Source organism: Oncorhynchus nerka, linkage group LG6 (assembly GCF_034236695.1).
Source record: "Oncorhynchus nerka isolate Pitt River linkage group LG6, Oner_Uvic_2.0, whole genome shotgun sequence".
Taxonomy (NCBI): Eukaryota; Metazoa; Chordata; class Actinopteri; order Salmoniformes; family Salmonidae; genus Oncorhynchus; species Oncorhynchus nerka.
In genome coordinates, this window is record NC_088401.1 from 21,579,664 (window position 1) to 21,603,863 (window position 24,200).

General features: G+C 43.3%; 1 protein-coding gene across 2 annotated transcripts in view; it reads left to right on the forward strand.

Moving 5' to 3' along the window:
• LOC115130171 (histone-lysine N-methyltransferase 2C-like) overlaps positions 1–24,200 on the forward strand; it is a 132,210-nt gene that overhangs the window by 13,750 nt on the left and 94,260 nt on the right. The window contains exons 3-6 of one of the 2 annotated variants that reach the window (XM_029661016.2): positions 8,249–8,368; positions 9,112–9,216; positions 12,952–13,056; positions 15,466–15,647. In XM_029661016.2, the coding sequence (XP_029516876.2) occupies positions 8,249–8,368; positions 9,112–9,216; positions 12,952–13,056; positions 15,466–15,647 (512 nt within the window). Of the gene's footprint in view, positions 1–8,248; positions 8,369–9,111; positions 9,217–9,395; positions 9,439–12,951; positions 13,057–15,465; positions 15,648–24,200 lie in introns of those variants that run through there. The other variant, XM_029661021.2, reaches the window with a different exon arrangement.

A 24,200-nucleotide genomic window follows, 5' to 3' on the forward strand; every position in this document is an offset into this window, starting at 1 on the left:
GCAACTGAGCATACTGTATTCACAAGCATGTGCTTGGAGATGGCATGATCATGTTCTTTTCAGTATCTATGAATGCATTCAACTAATACATCCTCATTCACTTGCACCTTCATTCTCACATACTATGTACAGAATCTACTGAAATGTCTCCCCCTCTCTCTCTCTCTCTCTCAAAGCATGTCTTTTGCACACTGACACCTTTAATCCTTTGATGCGTACAATCACATATTTGTGATCATTGTTGAGTGGTCCCTGCAGCATATTGTTGCAAAAAATGTGATTGGAACAGTAACAACAGAACGTAGGACTCAACAAACACGTCTAGACAGCAAACTATTTTTTGTACTGATGGGAAATGAAGGTCTTCACAACTTTATTCCTCAATTGTACATTTTATTGTAAAAGATAAATGTAAACCTTGTCATCAAATTCTCACACAGATCACATCCAAACTCATTCCATAAACCAGTCTAAATAACAAAACATATGTTACCAACCTAACAGCTAGACCTGTTTACAATGTACCACATCTCTGGTGTGCACAAGGGAGATGTGTCATATTGTTTAGAAAAGACATAAGCTAACAGCAGATACATTCTTTATGATGCCAGGCATGTTTGTTTGACATGTAAAAACTCCCTAATCCAAGAATGCCATCCAGTATAAGATGCAAATAAACAAAGTCAAAACGCAGCCAGGAATCGACCCAGAAGCAGCCCTCTTCCGGGGGGCTGGAACTGATTGACTCTGCCCAGAATTGGGTGTAGGACTCTGCCCGGAGTCAAAATGAATGACTGCCCAGAATCGGCCCAAGTACATCGGGCCTTTTCCTTCTACCGGAATTCAGCGGACTTTGCCGGCATCTTACCAGAACCCCCCCAGAAGCGACCCCAAAATGATTTGAGTAATTTTAAATATTACTATTATACATTTTATGCATACAAATTATACCCATCCACAAAAATATATATTTTGTGTCGAAGGAAACACCATACACCTGTTGACCGTGTCAGTGTGTGTGCTTCTAGCCCGCCACAGGAGTCGCTACAGCGCGATGGGACAAGGACATCCTGGCCGGGACAAACCCTCCCCTAATTCGGACGACGCTGGGCCAATTGTGTGTTGCCTCATGGGTCTCCCGGTCGTGGCCGGCACGGTTCTCGAACCAGCATCTGTAGCAATGTGTCTTAGATAGAGGTCGACCGATTATGATTTTTTAACGCCGATACCGATTATTGGACGACCAAAAAATGCCGATATCGATTAATCGGCCGATTTAAAAGAATTAAAAAATAAATACAAAATATATATATTTAAAAAAAATATATATATATTTTTTTTTACATATATTTTTTATTTGTAATAATGACAATTACAACAATACTGAATTAACTTAATATAATACATCAATAAAATCAATTTAGCCTCAAATGATGAAACATGTTCAATTTGGTTTAAATAATGCAAAAACAAAGTGTTGGAGAAGAAAGTAAAAGTGCATTATGTGCCATGTAAGAAAGCTAATGTTTAAGTTCCTTGCTCAGAACAGGAGAACATATGAAAGCTGAGTCTTCAATATTCCCAGGTAAATTTTAGGTTGTAGTTATTATAGGAATTATTTGACTATTGGATGTTCTTATAGGCACTTTAGTATTGCCAGTGTAACAGTATAGCTTCCATCCCTCTCCTCGCCACTACCTGGGCTCGAACCAGGAACACATCGACAACAGCCACCCTCGAAGCAGCGTTACCCATGCAGAGCAAGGGGAACAACTACTCCAAGTCTCAGAGCGAGTTTGAAACGCAATTAGCGCGCATCCCGCTAACTAACTAGCCATTTCACATCGGTTACACTAGCCTAATTTTGGGAGTTGATAGGCTTGAAGTCATAAACAGCGCAATGCTTGAAGCATTGCGTAGAGCTGCTGACAAAACGCAGGAAAGTGCTGTTTGAATGAATGCTTACGAGCCTGCTGGTGCCTACCATCGCTCAGTCAGACTGCTCTATCAAATCATAGACTTAATTCGCAATGAGCCAGGCGGCCCAAACTGTTGCATATACCCTGACTCTGCGTGCAATGAACGCAAGAGAAGTGACACAATTTCACCTGGTTAATATTGCCTGCTAACCTTTCTTTTAGCTAAATATGCAGGTTTAAAAATATACACTTCAGTGTATTGTTTTTAAGAAAGGCATTGATGTTCATGGTTAAGTACACGTTGGAGCAACGACAGTCCTTTTTACGCGAATGCGCACCGCATCGATTATATGCAACGCAGGTCACGCTAGATAAACTAGTAATATCATCAACCATGTGTAGTTAACTAGTGATTATGATTGATTGTTTTTTTATAAGATAAGTTTAATGCTAGCTTGCAACTTACCCTGGCTTCTTACTGCATTTGCGTAACAGGCAGGTGCCTCGTGAGGCAGGTGGTTAGAGTGTTGGACTAGTTAACTGTATTGTTGCAAGATTGGATCCCCTGAGCTGACAGGGTGAAAATCTGTCGTTCTGCCCCTGAACAAGGCAGTTATTCTGCCACCGTTCCAAGGCCGTCATTGAAAATAAGAATGTGTTCTTAACTGACTTGCCTCGTTAAATAAAGCTGTTAAAAATAAAAAATAAATGTATCGGCGTCCAAAAATACAGATTTCCGATTGTTATGAAAACTTTAAATCAGCCCTAATTAATCGGCCATTCCGATTCATCAGTTGACCTCTAGTCTCAGACCGCTGCACCACTCAGGAGGTTCCATCCACAAAGTTTATAATGCTTATCAATTGCCTTACACAAAGTATCAAAATACTACAAATCAAATCAAATTTATTTATATAGCCCTTCGTACATCAGCTGATATCTCAAAGTGCTGTACAGAAACCCAGCCTAAAACCCCAAACAGCAAACAATGCAGGTGTAAAAGCACGGTGGCTAGGAAAAACTCCCTAGAAAGGCCAAAACCTAGGAAGAAACCTAGAGAGGAACCAGGCTATGTGGGGTGGCCAGTCCTCTTCTGGCTGTGCCGGGTAGAGATTATAACAGAACATGACCAAGATGTTCAAATGTTCATAAATGACCAGCATGGTCGAATAATAATAAGGCAGAACAGTTGAAACTGGAGCAGCAGCACAGTCAGGTGGACTGGGGACAGCAAGGAGTCATCATGTCAGGTAGTCCTGGGGCACGGTCCTAGGGCTCAGGTCCTCCGAGAGAGAGAAAGAAAGAGAGAATTAGAGAGAGCATATGTGGGGTGGCCAGTCCTCTTCTGGCTGTGCCGGTTGGAGATTATAACAGAACGTGGCCAAGATGTTCAAATGTTCATAAATGACCAGCATGGTTGAATAATAGTAAGGCAGAACAGTTGAAACTGGAGCAGCAGCATGGCCAGGTGGACTGGGGACAGCAAGGAGTCATCATGTCAGGTAGTCCTGGGACATGGTCCTAGGGCCCAGGCCAGTTGAAACTGGAGCAGCAGTATGGCCAGGTGGACTGGGGACAGCAAGGAGTCATCATGTCAGGTAGTCCTGGGGCATGGTCCCCTAGGGCTCAGGTCCTCCGAGAGAGAGAAAGAAAGAGAGAAGGAGAGAATTAGAGAACGCACACTTAGATTCACACAGGACACCAAATAGGACAGGAGAAGTACTCCAGATATAACAAACTGACCCTAGCCCCCCGACACATAAACTACTGCAGCATAAATACTGGAGGCTGAGACAGGAGGGGTCAGGAGACACTGTGGCCCCATCCGAGGACACCCCCGGACAGGGCCAAACAAGAAGGATATAACCCCACCCACTTTGCCAAAGCACAGCCCCCACACCACTAGAGGGATATCTTCAACCACCAACTTACCATCCTGAGACAAGGCCGAGTATAGCCCACAAAGATCTCCGCCACGGCACAACCCAAGGGGGGGGCGCCAACCCAGACAGGCTGACCACAACAGTGAATCAACCCACCCAGGTGATGCACCCCCCCCCAGGGACGGCATGAGAGAGCCCCAGTAAGCCAGTGACTCAGCCCCCGTAACAGGGTAGAGGCAGAGAATCCCAGTGGAAAGAGGGGAATCGGCCAGGCAGAGACAGCAAGGGCGGTTCGTTGCTCCAGAGCCTTTCCGTTCACCTTCCCACTCCTGGGCCAGACTACACTCAATCATATGACCCACTGAAGAGATGAGTCTTCAGTAAAGACTTAAAGGTTGAGTTTGCATCTCTGACATGGGTAGGCAGACCATTCCATTAAAATGAAGCTCTATAGGAGAAAGCCCTGCCTCCAGCTGTTTGCTTAGAAATTCTAGGGACAATTAGGAGGCCTGCGTCTTGTGACCGTAGCGTACGTGTAGGTATGTACGGCAGGACCAAATCAGAGAGATAGGTAGGAGCAAGCCCATGTAATGCTTTGTAGGTTAGCAGTAAAACCTTGAAATCAGCCCTTGCTTTGACAGGAAGCCAGTGTAGAGAGGCTAGCACTGGAGTAATATGATCAAATTTTTGGGTTCTAGTCAGGATTCTAGCAGCCGTATTTAGCACTAACTGAAGTTTATTTAGTGCTTTATCCGGGTAGCCGGAAAATAGAGCATTGCAGTAGTCTAACCTAGAAGTGACAAAAGCATGGATTAATTTTTCTGCCTAATTTTTATGACAGAAAGTTTCTGATTTTTGCAATGTTACGTAGATGGAAAAAAGCTGTCCTCGAAATGGTCTTGATATGTTCTTCAAAAGAGAGATCAGGGTCCAGAGTAACACCGAGGTCCTTCACAGTTTTATTTACACAGGACTCTTAAAGAATTAATATTTTTTTATTACAGAAACAGTGAGAAAATATGGAAAAATACAAAGCAGCCCGTGTAATCATCTGCCAGAGAGTATCCCCAATTGGCCCGAACCCCAAGTAATACATTTGGGCCAGATAACTATCACCGGAGTCGGCTCGAACTCAATCCCCGCATCCTAGCCATAAGTAATACTGCCGAAGGCGGCCCAGACTCGGTCCGCATGATGTCGGCCGAGTCTGACTCTCAACCGGAATCGGCCCAGATCCCCTGTGCTAGCTGGGAGATGGCTGCGTGTAAAAGATGAACTTAGTTTGGCCACTTTTCAGGATATTACAAATCTTCGATGTAGTGTATACAAGAACTGGAGCACATGACTTGACAAGTCATTTTCAGTTTTTGACAAATCACAAACCAAATAAAATGTTATTACCTCACACATCATTACAAATACAAGCCTACTGTCAAACCTAACCGTAGCGCAAAAGCTAAACAGGGTTGCCAGATTTGGTTGAACCATTTTAGCGGAGTTTGTGGGGGGGTTCATTTAGTTTGTGGATGATTGCATGTCCATTGGGGGTAGAAATGTGGAATGTATTGTGGGGGAATATGGTGCAGGAAATTCTACCATGATGGGGGATTTATCAATAAATGGGTAGCTAAAAGTAAAACCTAACTAAAAGTAAAACCCCTGGAATGTGGGGTCTGAGCTGGCAACCCAGAGTAACAATAGTTATAGTCTGTCAGTCACGTGAACCATCCCTTCACCTCGTTTTGTCATAACATCTTTGGTCTGACTTTTACGTGACAACCAGAATGCATTGTGATGTCAACAAACATGGTGCCACACATAGCTGGCATTTAGCTTAGCATTAGCTCATCATAATCAGTACAACCTTCCAAAAAGTATTTTACACCACTCATGTGTCCATTACAATCAATGCAAGAATCGGTGTGCATGATTTGTCACCAGTACTTGAAAACGTGAATAAAACAGTAAATACATTATGGTCCATATATGCGGTGTGCTACAGTAGAAACGACAACATCATATACAGAATCTACAATAACGTAATAAGGCACTTACTTTGATAGGAACGCACATGTCCAAAGTTGTTGTAATTATAATGTAAGGGAAGCCACAATGAAGGCAATGCAGGTGCCAGCCAGAAAATATGCCAGGTGCAAAAAGTTTGTGCAGGTTCTTTTCTTACTGGAGATGCGCAAATGTCTGGGGAAACACAGGGGAAATGCTTGGGGTCTCGTTGTAGAGAGAAGTTTCTCCTGCTCAGTAAATCATCAACATAAATTGTCTGCAACAGTGAAATAGGGTACTTCTATGTGAATTAATGAGTAGGCAGAACACACCTCAATTCAAACTGTTAGAAAATAATTTGAAATTGACAATTAGAAACCTAACCGATAGATAATTAGCAGGCAGCATGCCTTTTTTTGAGGGCAGCGCCGGTTAACTGTCCTGTTGCCTAACAATCACATTTTGGGTTAGTGAGTGCATTCTGACATCACTTGCATAAAAAAACTCCCCCTGTGGCGATCATTAGAGATATTTGGAACTCACAGTGAAAAGGTTGTCTCGTGCTTAATTCCGACAGTTTCATTAAAAAGTGCTTGACGAATATGGAGGTTTGGGACAAATGTGAGATGGAGAGAAAAAATGCAGGAAGCGAGTGGAGAGAAAAAAATCTAACCCACGGCTGTGATATATTATTAATCAAGTTGAAATGATTTTGCATTGCAAAAAAAAATAAAAAATGGAAAAAGCCCTCTGATTGTGTGATTGAGCTTAATTATATAGCCTCTTGCCGATTAGCTCATTAAACAAGCTAAACGCTTCCCTGTGACAATTTAATCTGAAATTCCCTGACGACGGTCGCTGTGTTTATCTCGACAGCAGCGGTGGCGTCACGCTGACATAATCATCACTTGTTTTGTAAACACGCCAACAAGTAACAGGCGGCTGCCATGGCACCCGGCAGGCCTGACACTGGATAGTGTGGAGTTGTGGACGGATTGTCGCAGAGCGCTTGACTAGGCGTAGAATTACTGGAAGCAGTGGATGTGCAAACGTGCAATGTCTCGTCTTCTCTCCGACTATTGAACTTGACCCTCTTCTTGCAGACATCGATATTTCACAATCTCCCTTTTGATTGGAACAGATTTTCAAATTGAATTGTACTGAATCTCCAAATTGAGGTGAATTCAGTTTACCCTCCACTCATGTATAGGATCTGTCCCAAACGTCTCATCTCACTGGTTTCTTGGCTGTTTTTTATATTGTCATGTATTACCATTTATTTTGTTGCTTTGTTTGACATTTGCATTTGGCTGTTGCATTTATGTTGCTGCATTTTGTCCCCTCCCACTCCCAACCCCTCTTCCTCCTACCCCCACCCCTCCTCCAATCAGGGAGCATGGAGTAACCATAGGGCAGCAAGCTCAGAGGGGGGGTGGGATGGCCCAAAAAACAGGCAGCTGCAGGAGGTGCCCGTCTGGAGCATGAGAGTGGTAAAATGGAGCGCTCTTATGATGTCCATGTCCAACCCCCCTCCCTCCCTTTCACTCAGTGGTTTAGCCCGGCCAGGTGGGGACAGGTTAGGACATGACACAGCACATGGTGCCACCTGCGGTGATGTAGTGAAGGCAAATCCATGTGAACATTATTTTTGCACCTCCTTTATGAATTGCGTTATTATTCTATAAATTAACGTAGTTAGCATTTAGCGTTGTTAGCATTGCCGGGACGACAGGAATTCCAGACTGATAGTGGAGTGAAACAAACTCAATACATAGTCTGGGTTTCCAGGTTACCCCTGACCCCCCTCTCTGTCACCCCCACCGCAACCCTTTAGTCCTGACATTGTGACATGAATCCACTTTGACGCTAACGCGCCACAACAAGCCTCTCTCTCGCACGCGCTCTGATGAGTTAATAAACTCCACTGTTATGTCGTTCTGTCTGAGCTGACAAGGTAAATATAAAACTCCTTCACAACATGGCTCAATTATTATACTTCAATCTATCACTGATCTGAGCGATGTATACTCATATCAGTTAGCATATACACACTTCATACCTCCCTCTCGTGCGCGCTCTACTCTTTCCCGCTCTCTCCTTCCTCTATCCCTCTCTCCCCTTCCTCTATCCCTCTCTCACCTTCCTCTATCCCTCTCTAGCTCTTTCCTATTTCCCTCCTCGTTCCCCCTCGCTCCTTCCTCGTTCCCCCTCGCTCGTTCCCTCTCGCTCCTTCCTTGCTCTCTCTGATATTCTCTGCCCGACACACACCTCTCACCCTCTTGTCTCTCTCTCCTCCCTGTCTCCCTCCTGTCTTGCTCTCTCCTCGCTCTCTCCTCCCTGTCTCCCTCCTGTCTTGCTTTCTCCTCACACTCTCCTCTTGCTCCTGTCTTAATGTCTCTCTCCCCCCTCACTCTTTTATCCTGCCCTCTCTCTCCCACACAGGGTCGTGGTTCGGGCTTCCCTGGAAGGCGGAGGCCCCGCGGGGCCAACCTATCTGGGCGCGGGGGCCGCGGACGCTCTCGAGGACTCAAAGCCGACACCACCCTCGCCATGACCCCTGGGGTAGGAGACCTCACCCCCCCTTTTATCCCCCTCCACCGCCTCCCTCCCTCTCTCTGTCCTCCTCCTCCTCTGCATACATTAATAAAACAATGGCCTAATATGCTTAGCTTAACCCAGAGAGTGCTCTCACATTAGCAAGAGGAACGGTACACTCAAGCACGGCATGAGGGTTGGTTGGTTGAGGGGGGAGGAATGCTTTTTTATACATAGCGGTGGGCAGGGAACTGACATGTGTTCAACATGCATTTAAATACTATACATTGTGGGCACCTTTTAAGGTAGAAATGTCAATTCTGTACTGATTGTACGAGCTAGATAGTTGGATTAGATGGCAGTCTGCTTGTTGACCAGAGCTGCAAGGCAGCCTGCATGTTGACACGCGGGCGGCATGGTAACGCTGAGATGGGAACCCTGCTGCCTGTTTGTCCCTGTGGATGACATAATAATATATTGACACAGTCTGGAGGTCTGATAGCTGGTCACATGAGAACGTCTTCCATGTCCTAGACCTAGATCAGGCCTATTCCTATATTTTCTACCTCAATTGAAAAATACTTTACTAGGCCAAGCAATATTTTATTTTTTATCTCAACCTTTCAGATTTTAAACACAATCTTACCATCTGTTTTAATTTCAATATTTTTTTGAATAATTTGTTAATCAACTCCTGCTTGTGTGCCTGTCTGTGTGTGCCTGTGTCCGTGTGTGCCTGTGTCCGTACATGTCCGTGTGTGTCTCTCCAGGCCAGCTTTGTGGAGCAGCCGTACATGGTGAAAGAAGAGGAGGAGAATGCCATGCACAACACTGTGGTCATGTTCTCAACCTCAGACCACTTCACTCTCAGACAGGTCAGTACCAACACTGTGGTCATGTTCTCAACTTCAGACCACTTCACACTGACAGGTCAGTACCAACACTGTGGTCATGTTCTCAACTTCAGACCACTTCACACTGACAGGTCAGTACCAACACTGTGGTCATGTTCTCAACTTCAGACCACTTCACACTGACAGGTCAGTACCAACACTGTGGTCATGTTCTCAACCTCAGACCACTTCACTCTCAGACAGGTCAGTACCAACACTGTGGTCATGTTCTCAACCTCAGACCACTTCACTCTGACAGGTCAGTACCAACACTGTGGTCATGTTCTCAACTTCAGACCACTTCAATCTGACAGGTCAGTACCAACACTGTGGTCATGTTCTCAACTTCAGACCACTTCAATCTGACAGGTCAGTACCAACACTGTGGTCATGTTCTCAACCTCAGACCACTTCACTCTGACAGGTCAGTACCAACACTGTGGTCATGTTCTCAACTTCAGACCACTTCACACTGACAGGTCAGTACCAACACTGTGGTCATGTTCTCAACTTCAGAACACTTCACACTGACGGGTCAGTACCAACACTGTGGTCATGTTCTCAACTTCAGACCACTTCACACTGACAGGTCAGTACCAACACTGTGGTCATGTTCTCAACTTCAGACCACTTCACACTGACAGGTCAGTACCAACACTGTGGTCATGTTCTCAACTTCAGACCACTTCACACTGACAGGTCAGTACCAACACTGTGGTCATGTTCTCAACTTCAGACCACTTCACACTGACAGGTCAGTACCAACACTGTGGTCATGTTCTCAACTTCAGACCACTTCACACTGACAGGTCAGTACCAACACTGTGGTCATGTTCTCAACTTCAGACCACTTCACACTGACAGGTCAGTACCAACACTGTGGTCATGTTCTCAACTTCAGACCACTTCACACTGACAGGTCAGTACCAACACTGTGGTCATGTTCTCAACTTCAGACCACTTCACTTTGACAGGTCAGTACCATCATACATCACTGAAACGAGTATTGACACTTTGTGCCGTCAAAGTCCCGGCTTGTTTGTGTCTGTGCGTGTTGCTTAAAGCTGTGTATTTCAACTCCCCTCGTGGTCTCTCTACTGTTAAATCCTTCTTGTCTTCCTTAGAAAAGGCTCTGTATAGCAGTAGTGACTGGTGACTTTAATAAGGAGGACAGTCAGACTCTTCCTCCCTGGTAAAGCCGCGTCTGTTGAATAGGCCTAAAGCCTGTTAAATGTCTCACATAACCAAATACTGTACTGTACATTATGGCTGTCCCAACTGACAAAAATGTTTGTCAACCGAGAGTCGTCCTGTTTTGACCAATTGATTGGTCGTAATGTTTAACCTTATTTTTCCATATATAGACAGACACACCCTGGGTTTAAATACAATCAACTACATATGCACTGTGCTTGTCTGATGCTTTTAGCACACTGTTTGATTAAATAATTAAGACACACAGATGACTCAAGAAAGAGCCTGATGGTCACACTGTTGAAAGAAATTACAGCTAGAACCTGTGTGACTGGCGCACGTTGTCTCGCTCTTCTCCCTACTGCAGCTCAAAGGCAGCACGAGTGTTTATTGCGAGTGTTTATTGTGCTGTTCGTGCTGAAGCTGCAACATAATTGCAGCCATTTACTTATTTAAAAGTTATCAATCTCTAATTTGTTTAGGAAAAACATTCCCTATTCGCTCAACCCTTGCTCTCTTTACGTGAAACATGTATGCATCGCATGTGACCAATAGGGCCTGACCTATACCCTGTCATAATCACATCAAGAAATTGGTTATAACAAACTCCCATCACAGTAACAGGTGACAGCAAAATGGATGCGGAGGAAGTGAAAAAGAAACTCGAAACGGGCGAATGTTTACTGGTTGCTCAGCAGGGAAAGGGGAAGTCAGATCTGTGGAAGACAATTGACTTAGTTGTGGAAATTACTGGAGATAAAATAAAGGCTGGTATAGGAGCAATAATTGCTTGAGTATTGTGTGCCAAAAGCCGTTACTGTTAGATTATAATAAAATATTGTTTCTGACAATTTGAAACAGTGTAAACAACACTAAATAATCGATTGCATTTCAAAGCATGAATGTCTCATATCCTGTTTGATGGCATGAACAAATTAATGATTGATTGATACAGTAGCCTATATATTGAAATATAGGCCTAACTAAGTTACAGTTATTAAGACTAAACCGGATGTGCTCTTAGGCCTACAGCTCGATGGTGGTTACACAAGGCTACTATACAAAGCCTACTAATGATAACGACGATCATAATAATAATTATAACAATACGAAAGAGATCAAGATAAATGAGGGTATGGGAGCTAGAGCTAAATGCATATGTGTGACAAACCGGTGCGGTTAGATTACAATATCATTTTTCTGTCTGTTTGGAACAGTGTAAACAACACTAAATAGATTATAATTAATACCAATCTGTTCTAATGGAAAAAATGGTAAAGTCTTGATTAAATTGCTATGTCCAACATTTTGCTGTTGCATGAGGCTTGGTACTCACGGAATCAGTAGGCTATTAAACACTCAAACAAGCAACGTAAGCAAGATCTGTCTTATTTCTGTAGATATTTAAATATGGATGGTTTATAAAGTCAGGCGCATTTAACAGTTAGGCTATTGATTATAAAACTTAATTAAGTTGGGGTTTCACATCTCCTCAATTTTCTTAAACAATTAGGCTTAAGCAAGGACTGTTGACTCGTCTGTGCTGCTGCTGCCTCAGCCGCATTGTTCTCATTCCCAATATGCTAGTAACTATTGCTATTATGCAGATGGCAACATAGGGAAAGGCGGCAATTCTACGGCGCACTGAAGATTGTTTCAGAACCGCGGACAGTGACCGTATCCAATACGGGAAAAAGCACATTTGTTATAAAATAATATTATATTTATTAGTGTTGCACCATAATATTTTTACATAATATAACATACACAATTTCAATATCACATGTCTTAGTGATGAAGTGTGCCTTCCTCATGGTATGCGCAATGGATTAGTCCACTGAGACAGGCGTGAATCAGACACGTGTTTTGTGAAAAATAAAATGTATTAATTGTGACTGCTCGACTAAAGAAATCTCTGTCTACCAACAGCCTATTGACCAAAGAATCGACCAATCGACTAAATGGGGTCAGCCCTACTGTACATATTTGAATATGCATGCTGGTGAAAAAATACTACAGCTATTAGAGATGATGAAACATTAAAAATGCATTTTGTATGCTATGATAGTCTCTTGTCCTTGTTGGACAGCCTGTTTTACTAGTCTCTTCTTGGCCTTGTTGGACAGCCAAATTTTCCACTCATTTGTGTCTGGCCATTTTTGCACGCACACACACACCCCTAAGACACAGATGAATCCTGCTGTGAGGTAAGGCTCTTAAGAGATGCTGTATCGTGGAAGACTAACGTATCCCGAGTTACGCTGCTTATTACTGCGTGAGCCATATGTTTATGTATGTCAAGAAACTTAACTTTCTCTTGTTTTCTCGCCATTTTCTGTTTACCTGCTCTTTCCCCCATTACTTATGCACTCTCTCCTTTTCCTTCCACATCCTTTTCTCTCACTCCCCTGCTCCCTCTCTTGACCCCCCCCCCACCTCTCAATCTTTCTCTCCCTACCTCCTTCTTTCCCTCCCTGTCTACTTCTCTTTTTTTTCTCTATTCTCCCTCTCTCCCTTATACAGGACATGTGTGTGGTGTGTGGAAGTTTTGGCCAGGGGTCAGAGGGCAGGCTGCTGGCCTGCTCCCAGTGTGGCCAGTGTTACCACCCCTTCTGTGTCAACATCAAGGTGAACCCTTCTCTTTCCTATACCAGACCTACAGTATCTCTCAAAAGATAATCTGCAACCAATAATGTGTATGTATATAAACACTGCATTGTTTCTCCTATATGCATTTAGCAGAGTCTAAATGCATTTAGCATGACATGGGACCTCTCCATTGATTTTTTTTCTGCTTGAGGCACTCCGATGCAGTGGTGGGAAAAGTACCCAATTGTCATACTTGAGTAAAAGTATAGATACCTTTTTAATAGAAAGTTACTCAAGTAAAAGTCAGCCAGTAAAATACTAGTAAAAGTCTAAAAGTATTTGGTTTAAATATACTTAAGTATCAAAAGCAAATGTAATTGCTAAAATATACTTAAGTATCAAAAGCAAATGTAATTGCTAAAATATACTTAAGTATCAAAAGTAAACGTACACGTATAAGGAGGAACACTCCAACACTCAGACATTATTTACAAAAGATGCATTTGTGTTTAGTGAGTCCACCAGGCCAGAGGCAGTAGGGATGACCATGTGTTTTCTTGATAAGTTTGACCATTTTCCTGTCCTGCTAAGCATTCAAAATGTAACGAGTACCTTTTGTTGTCAGGGAAATTGTATGAAAGACAAATTACAATATTTTCTTTAGGGATGTAGTAAAGTCAAAGTTGCCAAAAAATATAAATCGTAAAGTACAGATACACACAAAAAACTACTTAAGTAGTACTTTAAAGTACTTTACACCACTGCTCAGATGGCATAAGAACATGGCATAAGCCATGTCAAAATGTGTAGAATTGCAGGAAATTAGCTTTAAAATTAAAATGGTCTCTCAGCCCCATGGCAAAATGTGTATAATTGCAGGAAACTAGCTTTAAAACTATAAAATCTTCTCTCCACCCCGTGGCAAAATTTGTAAAATTGCAGGAAGTTAGCTTTAAAACAGCAACATTTTGTGTATGTGGCTACATGTATGCATAGTTTGGTTGTAGCGTAGTCGCCAGGGGATTCCCTACAGATTGTATTAGGCTCTGTGCCAACCTCCCCAAGCAGCTTTGAGCCAAGGTGTCAAATAAATACTGGGATGATTAACAGGTTTCACTTTAAGCACCTTGTGTGGATTCTATTGATGGATTTATCGCCAAGCCTTATCCCCGCAACACCACCCCCTCTGGCGGACAAATAAGGGCCTAAGACAGTTTCCTTTGATATAGTGTTAAGTTTTTCACAAATATCACCTCAAGCAGTCGCCACTCCAAGCCGGCTTGCCTACCATTGTCATATTCCATTCTAGTTGGAACACAGCCTCTAACATAAAATCAATAGACTGTATAGAAGTTTTACTTTTATGAAAGTCATATGCATGCTGCCCTTATGCCTATTCTGGCTCAGTGTATTCAGGGAATTGGTCCCTAAATATAGAATGTGCCCACCCCCCTTTTAATCTCTCCCCCTGAAAAAAAGCACTCACTCAATAATGGGAGACTATCAGACACAGGCGCACCCTCTCACACACACGCACAGGTTTTCTTCATCACGCCTGCCTCTGCCAGCCAATCGCACCCATCCCAGCTAACACAGTGATTAAACCGATTGATGTTAGCAGCACCGCGGCGCACTGGCGGAAGCTAATGGACAGGAATGATGGAGACGGCATTATTGATGGCCCCCGGTAGCTAGCGAAACAGCTAATTGCCCTTGGTAGCCAAGTTCGCTCAGCAGCACTTAGTGTGACTGTACATTTCACTCACGGCTATACACATTGGCTGCTTGGTTGTAATTTTTATTTATTTTTATTACAAGGCTAGTAAAAGAGAGATGTACCTGTTATTGACAACACGGTGAGAATAAGTCTCTTTTTTGGCATCCATTTCGGTCTGCTGGATCCAATGGAATTGGCGGCCTACTGGCACAAAGTGGTGTTTATAAGTAAGCCCATGATACATTTAGGAGTAATTGGGTAATGATATTGGGTAATAGTTTACTATGCAGTCTCTAAATACCTCACCCAGATTTGAGTACTGAAATAAAAAAACATTTAATGGAGATAATCTGGGTGGCTAAACTATGCAAGTGGAAATCCACCCACTTTCCACCAACGTCAGCTTGTTATGGTATTTGTTGTCTGTCTTTCAGCACATAATTGTGAGGGTGGAGGGTCTTTCTCTCAATTGGTTTGATCCTCCCTCTGCATCCATGGTTTATTGGCTAATAAATACCGGTGCATCCCTTTGACAAATAGCTCAGCAATGACCTTTAACCTGGAAGATGTGCTGCTGGGAACTAGATTTGATTATTCCCCTACTATGTAAATATAGAACATACAGCCATTAGTCAATATGCTCCATTGAAATGGACCTTAAAGGGGATTCCTATCCCTGCTCTGCCCCTTTAACCCCTCTCTAACCTTTGCGACCCCCCCTGTGCCACCAGATCACCCGGGTGGTGCTGAGTAAAGGCTGGCGCTGTCTGGAGTGCACGGTGTGCGAGGCGTGCGGCCAGGCCAGCGACCCAGGCCGCCTGCTGCTGTGTGACAACTGTGACATCAGCTACCACACATACTGCCTGGACCCGCCCCTGCAGACGGTGCCCAAGGGCAGCTGGAAGTGCAAGTGGTGTGTATATGTCGTGACTGCTGCTAATTACAGAGCACAGCACAGCCAATCAAAGCATCAGAGCTTGTCTGGCTGCACCAATGATGCTGTCAAATGTTTTTAGAATGAAGATGTTTTGTGTTTCTCTATTCTTTCCCTTAGTATCTCATCTGTTATCTCTCCATCTCTATAATGTCTTCTCATCCATGCGTCTCGCTCTCTTCTCTGCGTCTCTCTCGCTCTCTGCGTCTCTCTCGCCCTTTTTGCGTCTCTCTCCCTCTCTCTGCGACTCTCTCGCTCTCTCTGCGACTCTCTCGCTCTCTCTGCGACTCTCTCGCTCTCTCTGCGACTCTCTCGCTCTCTCTGCGTCTCTCTCGCTCTCTCTGCGTCTCTCTCTGCGTCTCTCTCGCTCTCTCTGCGTCTCTCTCTCTCGCTCTCTTTGCGTCTCTCTCTCTCTCTGAGATATATAGATGAAGAGGTTGGGGCTTAAGCTGCATCCCTGTCTCACCCCCGACCCTGTGGAAAGACATGTTTTTTTCTGCTAATTTTAACCACACACTTGTTTGTGTACATGGATTTTATAATGTCCTATAATGGAAACACTAGTTTCCATCCATTTGTATAGCCAAATTGAGTCAAACATTTTTTTTTTTATCAACAAAGCATGAGAAAACTTTGCCTTTGGTTTGTTTTGTTTGTCAATTGGGGTGTGCAGGGTGAATACGTGGTCTGTCTTATGGTAATTTGGTAAAAAGCCAATTTGACATTTGTTCTGTACTTTGTTTTCACTGAGGAAATGTACTAGTCTACTGTTAATGATAATGCAGTGGCTTTTCCCAAGGTTGCTGTTGACGCATATCCCACGGTAGTTACTGGGGTCAAATTTGTCTAAACTTTTGTGGATTGGGGTGATCAATCCCTTAGTTCCAAATATTGGGGAAGATGCCAGAGCTAAGGATGATGTTTAAGTATAGCGAATTGTAATTTGTTTTCTGTATATTTTATCATTTCATTTAGGATACCATCAACCCCACAGGCCTTTTTGGGTTGGAGGGTTTGTATTTTGTCCTGTAGTTCATTCAATGTAATTGGAGAATCCAGTGGGTTCTGGTAGCCTTCAATAGTTTATTGTAAGATTTGTATTTGATCATGTACAGTGGGGAGAAGAAGTATTTGATACACTGCTGATTTTGCAGGTTTTCCTACTTACAAAGCATGTGGAGGTCTGTAATTTTTATCATAGGTACACTTCAACTGTGAGAGACGGAATCTAAAACAAAAATCCAGAAATCCACATTATGATTTTTAAGTAATTAATTTGCATTTTATTGCATGACATAAGTATTTGATCACCTACCAACCAGTAAGAATTCCGGCTCACAGACCTGTTAGGTTTTCTTTAAGAAGCCCTCCTGTTCTCCACCACATTACCTGTATTAACTGCACCTGTTTGAACTCGTTACCGGTATAAAAGACACCTGTCCCCACACTCAATCAGTCTCCAACCTCTCCACAATGGCCAAGACCAGAGAGCTGTGTAAGGACATCAGGGATAAAATTGTAGACCTGCACAAGGCTGGGATCGGCTACAGGACAATCGGCAAGCAGCTTGTTGAGAAGGCAACAACCGTTGGTGCAATTATTAGAAAATGGAAGAAGTTCAAGATGACGGTCAATCACCCTCGGTCTGGGGCTCCATGCAAGATCTCACCTCATGGGGCATCAATGATCATGAGGAAGGTGAGGGATCAGCCCAGAACTACACGGCAGGACCTGGTCAATGACCTAAAGAGAGCTAGGACCACAGTCTCAAAGAAAACCATTAGTAACACACTACGCCGTCATGGATTAAAATCCTGCAGTGCACGCAAGGTCCCCCTGATCAAGCCAGCGCATGTCCAGGCCCCTCTGAAGTTTGCCAATGACCATCTGGATGATCCAGAGGAGGAATGGGAGAAGGTCATGTGGTCTGATGAGACAAAAATAGAGCTTTTTGGTCTAAACTCCACTTGTCGTATTTGGACGAAGAAGAAGGATGAGTACAACCCCAAGAACACCATCCCAACCGTGAAGCATGGAGGTGGAAACATCATTCTTTGGGGATGCTTTTCTGCAAAGGGGACAGGACGACTGCACCGTATTGAGGGGAGGATGGATGGGGCCATGTATCGCGAGATCTTGGCCAACAACCTCCTTCCCTCAGTAAGAGCATTGAAGATGGGTCGTGGCTGGGACTTCCAGCGTGACAATGACCCGAAACACACAGCCAGGGCAACTAAGGAGTGGCTCTGTAAGAAGCATCTCAAGGTCCTGGAGTGGCCTTGCCAGTCTCCAGACCTGAACCCAATAGAAAATCTTTGGAGGGAGCTGAAAACCTGAAGGATCTGGAGAAGGTCTGTATGGAGGAGTGGGCCAAAATCCCTGCTGCAGTGTGTGCAAACCTGGTCAAGAACTACAGGAAACGTATGATCTCTGTAATTGCAAACAAAGGTTTCTGTACCAAATATTAAGTTCTGCTTTTCTGATGTATCAAATACTTATGTCATGCAATAAAATGCAAATTAAGTACTTAAAAATCATACAATGTGATTTTCTGGATTTTTGTTTTAGATTCCATCTCTCACAGTTGAAGTGTACCTATGATAAAAATTACAGACCTCCACATGCTTTGTAAGAAGGAAAACCTGCAAAATCGGCAGTGTATCAAACACTTGTTCTCCCCACTGTATGTGTTTTTGGTGTTTTGTTCTTTGTTATAGAGCAAAAAGATTAGAGAAGTGGTTTATCCATTGCCATTTTGGATAGATAACGCTTCGTGTTGTTTTTTTGTTTAGTGTTTTCCAATTTTCTCGGAAGTGGTTAGATTATATGGATTCTTCAATTATATTCAGCTAATTTCTAACGTGCTGTCTTCTTTTTCCGTAGTGTATTTCTGTATTGTTTTAGTGAATCACCGTAGTGAAGGCGTATGCTCAAGTTTTCTGGGTCTCTGTTTTTGGTTGTTGTATCGGTTTCTCAATTTCTTTCTTAGGTTTTTGCATTCTTCATCAAACCATTTTTCATTGTTTTTAGGTTGTCTGCTAGAAATGTTTAGATTTGATAGGGAAGCTGGGAGGTCAAATATACTGTTTAGGTTGTCTACTGACAAGTTTACACATTCATTATTACAGTGAAATATTTTGTCCAGGAAGTTGTCTAAAAGGGATTGACTTTGTTGTTGCCTAATAGTTTTTTGGCAAGTTTTTAACACTACTTTCCTTCCATCTATAGCATGTCTTAATATGATTCAGTTCCTTTGGCTATAATTCCTCGTGATTGAGCATAGCTCTGTTCAAGTAGAGTGTTATTTTGCTGTGATCTGATAGGGGTGTCAGTGGGCTGACTGTGAACGCTTTGAGAGACTCTGGGTTGAGATCAGTGATAAAGTAGTATACAGTACTACTGCCAAGAGATGAGCTGTAGGTCTACCTACTATAGGAGTCCCGTCGAAGCCTGCCATTGACTATGTACATATCCAGCGTCAAACAGAGTTGCGACGCGTTTTTGTTGGTTATGTTGTCTATGGAGGCATATGGGGGAGGGATTGCTGTCACCTCCAGGTACATTTCAAGTCGGAAGTTTACATACACCTTAGCCAACTACATTTAAACTCAGTTTTTCCAATCCTTGACATTTAATCCTAGTAAAAATTCCATGTCTTAGGTCAGTTAGGATCAATACTTTATTTTTTAGAATGTGAAATGTCAGAATAATAGTTGAGAGCATGATTTATTTCAGCTTTTATTTCTTTCATCGCATTCCTAAATGGTCAGAAGTTACACTCAATTAGTATTTGGTAGCATTGCCTTTAAATTGTTTAACTTGGGTCAAACGTTTCAGGTAGTCTTCCACAAATCTCTCACAATAAGTTGGGTGAATTTTGGCCCATTCTTCTTGACAGAGGTGATGTAACTGAGTCAAGGTTTCTAGGCCTCCTTGCTCGCACACGCCTTTTCAGTTTTGCCCACAAATGTTCTATAGAATTGAGGTCAGGGCTTTGTGATGGCCACTCCAATACCTTGACTTTGTTGTCCTTAAGCCATTTTGCCACAACTTTGGAAGTATGCTTGGGGTCATTGTCCATTTGGAAAACCCATTTGCGACCAAGCTTTAACTTCCTGACTGATGTCTTGAGATGTTGCTTCAATATATCCACATATTTTCCTACCTCATGATGCCATTTATTTTGTGAAGTTCACCAGTCCCTCCTTCAGCAAAGCAGCCCCACAACATGATGCTGCCACCCCTGTGCTTCACTGTTGGGATGGTGTTCTTCAGCTTGGAAGCCCCCCCCCCCCCACACACACTTTTCCTCCAAACACAACGATGGTCATTATTGCCAAACAGTTATATTTTTGTTTCATCAGACCAGTGGACATTTCTCAAAAAAGTGTGATCTTTGTCTCCATTTGCAGTTGCAAACCGAAGTCTGGCTTTTTTATGGCGGTTTTGGAGCAGTGGCTACTTTCTTGCTGAGCGGCCTTTCAGATTATGTCAATATAGGACTCGTTTTACTGTGGATATAGATACTTTTTACCTGTTTCCTCCAGCATCTTCACAAGGTCCTTTGCTGTTGTTCTGTGATTGATTTGCACTTTACGCACCAGAGTACGTTCATCTCTAGGAGACAATGTGTCTCCTTCCTGAGCGGTATGAAGGCGCCCTTGTCCTATGGTGTTTATACTTGCATAGGCTTTCGGAAATTGCTCCCAAGGATGAACCAGACTTATGGAGATATAAAAAAATCTGAGGTCTTGGCTGATTTCTTTTGATTTTCCCATGATGTCACGCAAGAAGGCACTGAGTTTGAAGGTAGGCCTTGAAATACATCCGCAGGTACACCTCCAATTGATTCAAATGATGTCAATTAGCTTATCAGAAGCTTCTAAAGCCATTACATAATTTTCTGGAATTTTCCAAGCTGTTTGAAGGTACAGTCAACTTCGTGTATGTAAACTTCTGACCCACTGGAATTGTGATACAGTGAATTATAAGTGAAATAATCTTTCTGTAAACATTTGTTGGAATAATTACTTGTGTCATACACAAAGTAGATGTCCTAACCGACTTGCCAAAACTGTAGTTTGTTAATAAGAAATTTGTAGAGTGGTTGAAAAACGAGTGTATGTAAACTTCTGACTTCAACGGTGTTTGTCCCCCTGTGTGCTGAGGGTGTCAGGTTCTTGTCCAGTTCTAGCATTTAGGTCGCAACAGACTCGTACATGTCCCTGGGCCTGGAAATTGTTGATCTCCTCCTCGAAGATGGAGACCTTGTCATCGTTAAAGTATGTGGATTCTATTAGGGGGGATATAGGCAGCACCCGTGAGGACATTTTTCTCTGATTTATTTTTCTTATTAATTTCTAGCCAGATGTAAAATGTTCCTGTATTGACTAATTAATAGTGGGTTAGGTCTGCTCTTTACCAAATTAGCATACCAACTATGTCTTTTCCCTGTTTCATACCTGGTAGTTTGGTGGATGAGACTACCAGCTCTCTGTAAACTAGAGGGCAAGTCTCCTTTATACCATGTTTATTTTAGGTTGACAATGTCTGTATTTCCAATTTATTTGATGAAGTCTGTGTTCATGCTCTTTAGGCCAAAGGCAGATGACCTCAGACCTTGTATATTCCAGGATGAGATTGTAAAAGCTTTGTGTTCCATAGTGTCTAGTGGTGTTTTTGTGTAGTTTAGGCCTGGACCATCACAGTAGGTGTGAGCAGAGCATCAGTTATGTACATCTTAGGTCGCTGGATGGTGCTTCGGCAGGTGTAAATAGTGGGCTTGGGCCTGTTGCGCTGCTCACGGCCTGGGCATATGTCCTGCTGTCATGTTGAGGTCCGTTCCGCAGTGGCGGGGGGCATGGGGTGGGCAGAAAGGACACAGGTCTGATAAGCGTTGGCCTTTATAGGGTGTGGCCAGGGTTTGCTTGGGGTGGTCTTATCTGGTTGGGGTGTGGCTGGTGATGCTGTGTTCTGGGTGTAGGTCCTCTTTGTGTGTTCTCTCGATGCATGTCCTTCAGGGGGGATCTTGCAGTCCTGGGAGGGTGTCTGTTGCTCCTGTGTGAGGTTCTGGGGCTACGGTTGAGGGTGACTTCCTTCAGGGTCCTGGCAAAAGTTGGGATTGGTGCCTTGTAGAGGTGGACCTGGTTGTAAAGGCTGTTCAAGTTGAGGGTGGGGTGGTGGGCCAGGTAGACATTTAGGTTTTGAGGCACAGTCTTGCAAAATGCTTTCATTCACCCGCTGTGTGGTGGCAGGGTGTAAGTATTTTCGTGGTAGCAGGGTAGAGATGACCACTTGTGCATTGGGGAAAGTGGAAGAAGCTTTTTCAATCACTCCCTTGCGCTGTGGCCACCCTTTCCTGCTGGGTCCTCAGGTCATTTGTGCCCGTGTGGATTGTGATGTGGCTGGGGACCCTAGTCTGTCCACTGACAACAAATCCAAGGCATGCCCAGTGTTTGGGCATCAGAGTTTAGTCACTTTGTATCTCTCTCTGCGTCTCGCTCTCTCTCTGCGTCTCACTCTCATATATTCTTGCCAACTATCTACACTCCCACCACTGAACATCAACATTGTTTTCTCTCTCTTTCCCCCTCTCTCTGTCACATATTCTTGATCTGTAGCAGCTGTTTTCAGCCCTGATAGGGAGGGATTTCCCCCATATTAGGCGTAACATCAGTCCCTAATCCCCAGTCAAACAACACTCTGTTGACACTGCAGCGAGACTCATTCATTCAGGACTTTCCTTGGAGCCCCGCCAGTGACATATATTTATTTTTAGGGCAGCTCTTTTCAAGGTGGATGATCCAAACACACACACACACACACACACACACACACACACACACACACACACACACACACACACGTGTGTGGTATATATCAGATAGCGTAACTGTAGTGGGTTATTTTGGTTTATAGTAGGTTTGTGTGTCTGTTTACCCTCAGGTTTGCTTGGATGAACTGTATTTACACTCTATTTACACTGTATTTACACAGTATTTACACTGCCTTCAGAAAGTATTGGCTTATTCCTCATTTTGTTACAGCCTGAATTCTAAATTGATTATTTTCTCACCCATCTAAACACAATTCCTCATAATGACAAAGTGAAAACATGTTTTTAGAAATGTTTGCACATTTATTGAAAATTAAAGACAGAAATATATATTGACATCCTTTTATGGCACTCCAAATTGAGCTCAGGTACATGCAATTCATCCTTGAGATGCCACTACAATTTGACCTGTGGCCAATTTAATTGTTTGGACATGATTTAGAACGAAATTCACCTGTCTATATAAGGTCCCACAATTGACAGTGTATGTCAGAGGATAAACTATATCATGAAGTCCAAGGAACTGTCTTCGAGCTAGAATTGTGATGAGGCATACACGGTGCATTCAGAAAGTATTTTTTCCACATTTTGTTACATTACAGCCTTATTCTAAAATGGATTAAGTAGTTTTTTCCCCTCATCAATCTACATACAATACCCCAGAATGACAAAGTAAAAACTGTTTAAAAATGTTTTGCAAACTTATAAAAAAACTGAAATATAATAATAAGTATTCAGACACTTTACTTTGAAGCACCTTTGGCAGCGATTACAGCTTTGAGTCTTCTTGGGTATGGCACTACAAGCTTGGCACACCTGTATTTGGGGAGTTTCTCCCATTCTTCTCTGCAGATCTTCTCAAGCTCTGTCTAGTTTGTATGGGGGTCTCTCCAGAGATGTTCGATTGGTTCAGGGACATTGAGACTTGTCCCGAAGCCACTCCTGCGTTGTCTTGGCTGTGTGCTTAGGGTCGTTGTCATGTTGGAAGTTGAATCTCCGCCCCAGTCTGAGGTCCTGAGTGCTTTGGAGCAGGATTTAATCAAAGATCTCTCTGTACTTTGCTCCGTTCATCTTTCCCTCAATCCTGACTAGTCTCCCAGTCCCTGCCGCTAAATTACATAACCACAGGATGATGCTGCCACCACCATGCTTCACCGTAAGTATGGTGCCAGGTTTCCTCCAGACGTGACGCTTGGCATTCAGGCCAATAAGTTAAATCTTGGTTTTATCAGACCAGAGAATCTTGTTTCTCAAGGTCTGAGAGTCATTTAGGTAAGCTCCATACGGGCTGTCATGTGCCTTTTACTGAGGAGTGGCTTCCGTCTGGCCACTCTACCATAAAGGCCTGATTGGTGGAGTGCTGCAGAGATGGTTATGCTTCTGGAAGGTCCTCTCATCTCCAGAGGTACTCTGGAGCTCTGTCAGAATGACCATCGGGTTCTTGGCCCTTCTTCCCCAATGGCTCAATTTGCTCTAGGAAGAGTTTGTGGTTCCACACTTCTTCCATTTAGGAATGATGGAGGCCACTGTGTTCTTGGGGACCAACAATGTTGTAGACCTTATATAGACTGGTTTGTGCCTTTCAATATCATGTCCAATCAGTTGAATTTACCACAGGTCAACTCCAATCAAGTTGTAGAAACCAAGTGTGATCCAGGGAAACAGGATGCACCTGAGCTCAATTTCGAGTCTCATAG